Below are 7,656 nucleotides of genomic sequence, written 5' to 3'. Positions count from 1 at the left end.
TTAAACCCCCCCCCCACCCCCACCCTCCGTTTCCTCCCTCTCTGCCACAGATTTAGCCACCCACTTCACCAACAAAATTGTCTCCATCCGCCAGGAAATATCCAATCTCCAATCTTCACCTCCCACCCCCTCCCAACCAGCTGCTCCTCCACCCTATCTTCCCCTCACATCCTTCACTCCTACTACCACTGAGGAAGTCAACCACCTACTGCAGACTTCCCATACCACTACTTCCCCCCTTGACCCCATCCCTTCTGATTTACTTCAGCCTCACTTCACGGAATTGGCCCCAGTCCTCACTACCCTGTTCAACCTCTCCCTATCCACAGGCACCTTCCCCACAGACTTCAAGCAGGCCACTGTACTACCCCTGCTCAAGAAACCCTCACTCGACCCCTCGCTACCCTCCAACTACCGTCCTATCTCCCTCCTCCCCTTTGCCTCAAAACTCCTTGAGCGTCTGGTTCACAAACGCCTGACCCAGTACCTCAATGCCAACTCACTGTTAGACCCACTCCAATCTGGATTTCGGCCTGCCCACTCAACCGAAACTGCTCTCACCAAAGTGGTCAACGACCTTGCCTTAGCTAAAGCTGAAGGTAAATACACCATTCTCCTCCTCCTTGACCTGTCAGCAGCTTTTGACACAGTAGATCATCCCCTACTCCTCCAGTCCCTCCAGTCCTTGGGCATTCACGATCTCGCCCTGTCCTGGCTTTCATCCTACTCCAACCGCTCCCTCACGACCGCCTTCAATGAGTCCTCCTCCACCCCCAACCACCTCTCGGTGGGAGTCCCCCAAGGTTCGGTCCTTGGCCCCCTACTGTTCACCCTATACACATCCTCCATTGGCAAGGTTATCTCCTCCATGGGTTTTAACTATCATCTGTATGCAGATGACACCCAGATCTACCTCCGCACCCCTGACATATCCACCACTACCATGGACAAGGTCTCCTCCTGCCTATCAGCCATCTCCTCCTGGATGTCCGCTAGGTTCCTGAAACTAAATCTAGACAAAACAGAATTTATGATCTTCCCACCCCGGCCATCCACGAACCTCCCAGATGTGCATGTCACTGTTAACCACACTACCATTCGCCCTACCTCTCAAGCCCGCTGTCTGGGTGTCACCCTGGACTCCGCACTCTCCTTCACTTCCCACATCCAAAACCTCACAAAGTCCTGCAACTTCCACCTTCGTAACATCTGTAAGATTCGCCCTTTCCTGACCTCTGCCACCACCAAACTCCTCATCCATGCCCTCATAATTTCCCGCCTTGACTACTGCAATGCCCTGCTGTCTGGTCTCCCTATGACCCGAACAGCCCCACTGCAGTCCATCATGAATGCGGCAGCCAGAATTATCCACTGCTCCCATCGCTCCACCACGGCAGATCCCCTCCTAGAATCCCTCCACTGGCTTCCTATCCAGTCCAGAATCAGATTCAAGATACTGTGTCTGACCTACAAATCTGTCCACAAAACCTGTCCAACCTACATTTCCGATCTTACTCAGAGGTACACACCTAGCCGCTCACTCCGCTCTTCCAATGAACTTCGCCTAACCGCCCCCCGCATCACCCAGTCCCATGCACGCCTCCAGGACTTCTCAAGAGCTGTTCCAACACTATGGAACTCCCTACCTCCACCCATTAGGGCAGCCCCCTCCTTCAACATCTTCAAGAAAGCCCTCAAAACTCACCTTTTCACTCTGGCCTACCACCCCTCACAAGTGCTCTAAACCTACAGCTGAACTCTGGTCCCCTACCATTCGTGTCCTTACCTCTCCCTCTAGATTGTAAGCCTTTAGGCAGGGTCCTCCTCCTTTTGTGTCCTACCTGATCTTGCACCTCCATTACTGTGCACCCATGCTATGCATCTGAGTGAACCTAACTTGCCTAATCTCCATACTCCATCCAGGGACTGACTAAGCATTACCTGGTACTCATACTATGGTGTGTGATCTGGTTTTCTTGTATTTCTGTATTGTCATATTGCTGTATGTCACCCCTAAATATTGTCTGTAACCTAAATTAATGTTCAGCGCTGCGTAATATGTTGGCGCTTTATAAATACAATAAATAAATAAATAATAAATAAATAATAGGTGCTTTAGATTAGGTAGCTAGTATAGGGGCCTTCAGTATAGGTTAGCTAAGTATAGGTGCCTTTAGTATAGGTAGCTAGGTATAGGTGCCCGGGTACTAGTTATCACTTACCTCCCTCCAGCTCCAGCGGTGGTGTCTGTGGCAGGTCCTGGTCTCCACTCCTTCAGCCGCAGCTGCCTGGAAGGCAGATGTGCAATCCGACGGGTTGAGGAAGCGCTCCGGCAGGCAGCGTAAGTGCAGGTATAAGAACGAAAGCGTTGCGTCCAGCCATGACACTGTTTCATGGCAGAGCCAGCCTCTCAGCCACGCCTCTCTCCTCCCCTGATTGGCCGCAGTCGAGACCAGCGGCCAGCAGCAGAATCTGATGTGACGCGACTAAGTGGCCGCGTTCTACAGCTGCTGGACGCTCAATTTAATGGGACGTGGCCATGAGGCCGCGTTCTACCAAGCAGGTGGTCGTGTTCTACCGGTAGATCGCGATCTACCTATTGGGCAGCCCTGCTCTAGGGAGTCCAAAGGCTCCCCCTATCCTCCTTGACCCCACCGATCAAGACTTAGGCTGATATAAATACACAGTGTAATATGCCACAAGCAGTATTAGTTTCTAAACATCAGTGACTAGATAAAGGTGACTTAGCGAGCGGTCAATCATAATTCTTCAGCAGTAAAGCTGGCTATTAATAGCGAATGGAAAACGACATTGTCATCTGAATCTCCAGCATTAGTTCAGAGGACTAAACCTTCCATGCAGCTATACAGCCTTATGTGGAATAATCCTGTGATGGGCCTATTGTTTGATTCTAAAAATGGGTGTACAAACCACAGTCACAACGAGCAACATTGAAAAAAATAAAGTACAAAAATATGCTTTTAGATGTTGGGTCAACTTTTAACCATCTCAGACTGAAGCAGTTAAAAGAGACTTAAACACATGTGAATATGAATGGTTTGTTAAGCGACATGACTGCATGATTTTCGTTTTTGAAATCTTATCCTTAGAAATTCCTGCTTGTGGGGATATGGAAGTGTTGATCATCATGGCGATCACTGGTCAGCAATGTGGAAGTGGCGGGGACGCAGACTGAAGCAAAATCATATGTTGAATACTCCCCTGACGATGGATCAGGGAACCTCACAGCATCATCCTGCCCGCAGGCACACACAACGTCATGTGACAGCACATGTTGGGCACGAACCAGAGTGCAAATGATCACGGCACTTTGCACAGGAGTCGCCGAGGATCTTAAAGATCCCATCTGCTGTGACTGTTGTTGTCCTTTGTACGCCACACAGCGTCCTTCACCTAATCGTGCACTCAAGTCGCTCAAAAAATCATCAGGAGAACCGCGAGCTGGGTGCGAGCCTTTAGCAAATGTTTGAACATGTCCCTTGTGACATTCAATACTACTGTCTGGAAAGGCTTAAAGGGAATCTAAACTGAGAAGGGTATGGATTTTTCATTTGAAAATAATACCAGTTGCCTGGCTCCCCTGCTGATCCTGTGTCTCTAATACTTTCAGCCACAGCCCCTGAACAAGTATGCAGATCAGGTGCTCTGACTGAAGTCAGACTGGATTAGCTGCATGCTTGTTTCAGGGTTGTGATTCAGCCACTACTGCAGCTAAAGAGATCAGCAGGACTGCCAGGCAGGCAACTGGTTTTGTTTAAAAGGAAAAATCCATATCCCTCTCAGTTTAGGTTGCCTTTAAGGGAAGGGGTGCTGCATCTGGGGACATACTGTATGTCCCCCCATAGCCCGGAGCAGTGCAGTCATAACCTCTGTAAGAGCTAATGCATACCAAAAATCGCTAGCGTAATCGCAAATGCTAACCGTTTTTAGAAGTGTTTTTTTTTAAGCTATTTCAGGCATGTGCCTAGCAATTTTCTAGTTATGCTTAGGGAGTTTTGGAGCGCTGTGTGTAGAGATTTTTTGTTTTGTACAGTTTAAGCTGGAAGTGAACAGCTTTTGCAAAAAAAAGCTTGGAAAATCGCCGTTATAGCGTTTTTTTAGAGCAATTTTCCACTTTTCCCATACTTAAAGGGACACTGTAGGGGGGTTAGGCGGAAATAAGTTGTAGTTACCCAGGGCTTCTAATGGTCCCCCGCAGGCATCCTGTGCCCGCGCAGCCACTCACTGATGCTCCGGCCCCGCTTCCAGTTCACTTCTGGAATTTCAGACTTTAAAGGCTGAAAACCACTGCGCCTGCGTTGCTGTGTCCTCGCTTCCCCTGATGTCACCAGGAGCGCATGGCGCAGGCACAGACCATACTGGGCCTGCGCAGTACACTCCTGGTGCCATCAGCGGGAGTGAGGACACGGCAACGCAGGCGCAGTGGTTTTAAGACTTTAAAGTCTGAAATTCCAGAAGTGAACCGGCCGGAGCATCGGTGAGTGGCTGCGCGGGCACAGGATGTCTGCGGGGGACCGTTAGAAGCCCTGGGTAAGTTCAACTCATTTTCCCCTGACCCCCCTACAGTGTCCCTTTAACATTGAGGCTGAATCGCCTCCAAAATGCTGCAGGACCCGCATTTGCGTTTGGGAAAAAATCACTTCGCTTTGGTGTGATCATCCTATACTAATACATTTATCAATGCTTTTCAAAGCGCTAGCTTTTTAAAAAGCTCTCAAAAGCGCTCTTGATGTCCATCAACCCTATCCCTTTTTGCTACACTACTGGACAGCAGTAAAGCGTGTTAAAACATTCATACACATCACTATAAAATGTCCCAGAGAACAGAGCAGAGTGTAAAAAAACTATTTCCATGCAGTTTAAAATGTTAATCCCAATGACTTGTAACGCAGTCCTGGAATAATAGTGTAAGCTCAGCCTCTATAAATGGAACAGCTCAGACTACAGACAGTGTACGCAGCGGAGCTCATCTGTAATTTCAGCCGGCAGACAATTGTACTTGCGGAGCATTGTGCTGTGAACCATGGAAGGAACAATCATCAGACACTGGATGGAAACCCCAGTGAGGTACCAGGAGATGTTCGCTGGGAAAGATCTTGAAGACTGCAGATTGGAGCATGCACTGTACGCCCTACCTGGACCTCACTGCTCTGGACAAGCCAAGGAAGAAGATGAAAGAGTACTGGGCAGTAGCACCACAGCTGAAGGCATTGAAACTCTGGAGATCTTGCTGGATGTGGTCCAGTTTAGACCAGAAGACCTCATTATCAGATATTTGAAGGATGGCTCATCGTTAAAGCTGAACACGGCAGAAGAATGGATGAGCATGGATTCATTTCCAGAAGCTTTACAAGAACATACAAGTTGCCACCTGGCATTGGCCTGAAGAACTTGTCTGCTCTCTTCTGCTATGATGGAGTGTTGGCCATTCGTATTCACCAGTGACTGGGATCAGTTTCACCAATAACTTCTCCGATGCCGATTCTTCCATGGTGATTAGGAAACGCTAGGGTTGGTTTACTAAGAGTGGATAAAATAAGTGATCCTGTTGATAGCTGACCTGGACTGAATTGTTTAAAAATATGTCCATTAGGTGGAGAAACTTTGCTACCTGACATGGATTAGATCAGAACATAGTAGGGTCACTCAAAGGTTATTAAATTAGTGGCTGTGCTACTGCAGATTTACAAAGAAGAACTTAGCATCATCACTTCAGGTTATTTGGGATTGCTGTAATAACTTTTCAGAAGAATATCACTTCTCTAGAGGCTGTTATTCTGTCATTAAAGTGAACCTCCAGACTAAAAACCTACTCAGCAGCACTGAAAAGGCTTGGTGTTTCTTTAACAGTTTCGCAGCATCAGAACTTTGTTTTTCTTACCAAAGCCTCATTTTTAGCTGCACAGAAGCTAAGCTCCGCTCCATGAAAGAAAACTGCCTGGGCATTTTTCCCCTGATGCTGTGCAAAGCATGATGGGATTTCTGATGTTGTTGTCCTCTTTGCTTAGCAACTGGGAGGGGTGATCAGGACACAGAACAGTTGGAACTGTGCCTCATGCTCCCTGTCACCTCCTTTCAACCAAAAAGATGGCTTCCCTCATGAAATCACAAACGTTTGCCTGTTCTTTTAAAACAGGGTGGGTAAGATTATATTACCTATCTATTTTAATTAACATAACTAATGTAACTTAAATAGACATTGAAGTCTCCTATAAATCGTGTTTTTATTTTATAAAAAGTATTTAACATTACTGTCCTACCTAAACCGCCGCTGTGCACGAACAAAATCCCCCCTAACTCGCCCTCCCTCTCCCCCGCAAAATCCACGACTTTCTTGGTCGTGGATTTTGCTGCCCTCTACTCTTCCGTGTGAGGCAGAGCTATGAGCTGTAGCCCTGCCTCTACACACGTCTGTCAGCGGCGGATCTCCGCCTCTCCCCCGCCCCTCTTAGTGAAGCAAGACTGAGAGGGGCGGGGGTGAGGCGGCGATCCGGGCTGACAAACGCGCTGAGAGGCAGAGCTGCGGCTCATAGCTCTGCCTCTCACGGAAGCGCTGCCCGCATTGCCCCCCGGGGAGTTAGGGGGGGTTTAGTTAGTGTACAGCGGCGGGGATGCGGCGGTTTAGGAAGGACAGTAACGTTAAACACATTTTTACAATAAAAACTGTATTTTTTTACGAGACTTCAGAGTCTCTTTAATTACAGTATGTTTGTTTAGGCTGAAATTCTTCTTTAGGCTACTTCATTGTAGTTTGTCCCCAGTCTAATAAATGTAATTTGAAGAGTGAAGTACAGGTTTGGTAATTCTACTGAAGATGTCACACATAACATTCTTTGGTTAGGTTTCCATTACTTTTATATGGATTTTAGATATTTTTGTTATTACATTAAAAAAACATCATAGACTAGCCAGGCATCTCAGCTATTGCTAACCAGCAGACTATGGGTAAAAGAACTGGGTACTTCCGTATTATCCCATCTGCAGAGTTTGGCAGTTTTTTGTTAAAGGAACTCTGAGGAGTGCCCAACTTTAAAAGAATACACTTACCTGGGGCTTCTTCCACTGTAGGCGACGAGGTCCCCCGGCATTCTCCTGGCTCCTTTCCTTCAGCCTCCGTTGGCCCGTTATCGCGACACCGGGGCCAGGTGTTGTGCCAGCTCTTCCTAGTTAATGACGCAATGCATCATCACACCAGCTGCTTCGTGTCATCACAACGGCAAGCGTGACAGGTCTGTGCATGCGCAGACCTGTCACGCCGGCCGTGATGACACAAAACGGTTGGCGTGATGACGCATTGTGTCATTAACCAGGAAGAACCGGCCTGACACCCGGCCCGGGTGTTGCCGGGTGATGCCAGTAGCGGGGGCCAGCAGTGGCTGAAGGAGAGGAGCCAGGAGAATGCCGGGGGACCTCGCCGACTGCAGTGAGCTGCAAAAAGCCCCAGTTAAGTGTATTCTTTTAAATTCGGGCACTCCTAGGAGTCCCTTTAAAGATCTGTTTGCTCCTCTACCAAGATCTAACCATTTTTGGAAAGTTGAAAGTCCTGGCTTTCCTTTGCACCAGGTCCTGAGTCGGTGTAATGCTCCATCCTCAAGTTAAAGTCTTTTGAAAGAGGGGTGTCCCCTGCATTTGGCT

The 7,656-nt window shown here is 48.1% G+C and overlaps 1 protein-coding gene across 1 annotated transcript; it reads left to right on the top strand.

The window, feature by feature from the left end:
* Window positions 1–5,044: 5,044 nt before the first annotated feature.
* HSPB3 (heat shock protein family B (small) member 3) lies at window positions 5,045–6,259 on the top strand. Its single transcript, XM_068271761.1, is given in 2 exon segments — window positions 5,045–5,291; window positions 5,294–6,259. Coding segments are annotated over 2 exon segments (420 nt in total). The 3' UTR covers window positions 5,467–6,259.
* The last annotated feature ends 1,397 nt before the right edge of the window (window positions 6,260–7,656 follow it).

Source organism: Hyperolius riggenbachi, chromosome 1 (assembly GCF_040937935.1).
Source record: "Hyperolius riggenbachi isolate aHypRig1 chromosome 1, aHypRig1.pri, whole genome shotgun sequence".
In the NCBI taxonomy this organism is placed as follows: domain Eukaryota; kingdom Metazoa; phylum Chordata; class Amphibia; order Anura; family Hyperoliidae; genus Hyperolius; species Hyperolius riggenbachi.
Note: the sequence above shows the minus strand (reverse complement) of the source record. Positions and strands in the feature narration are given on the sequence as shown.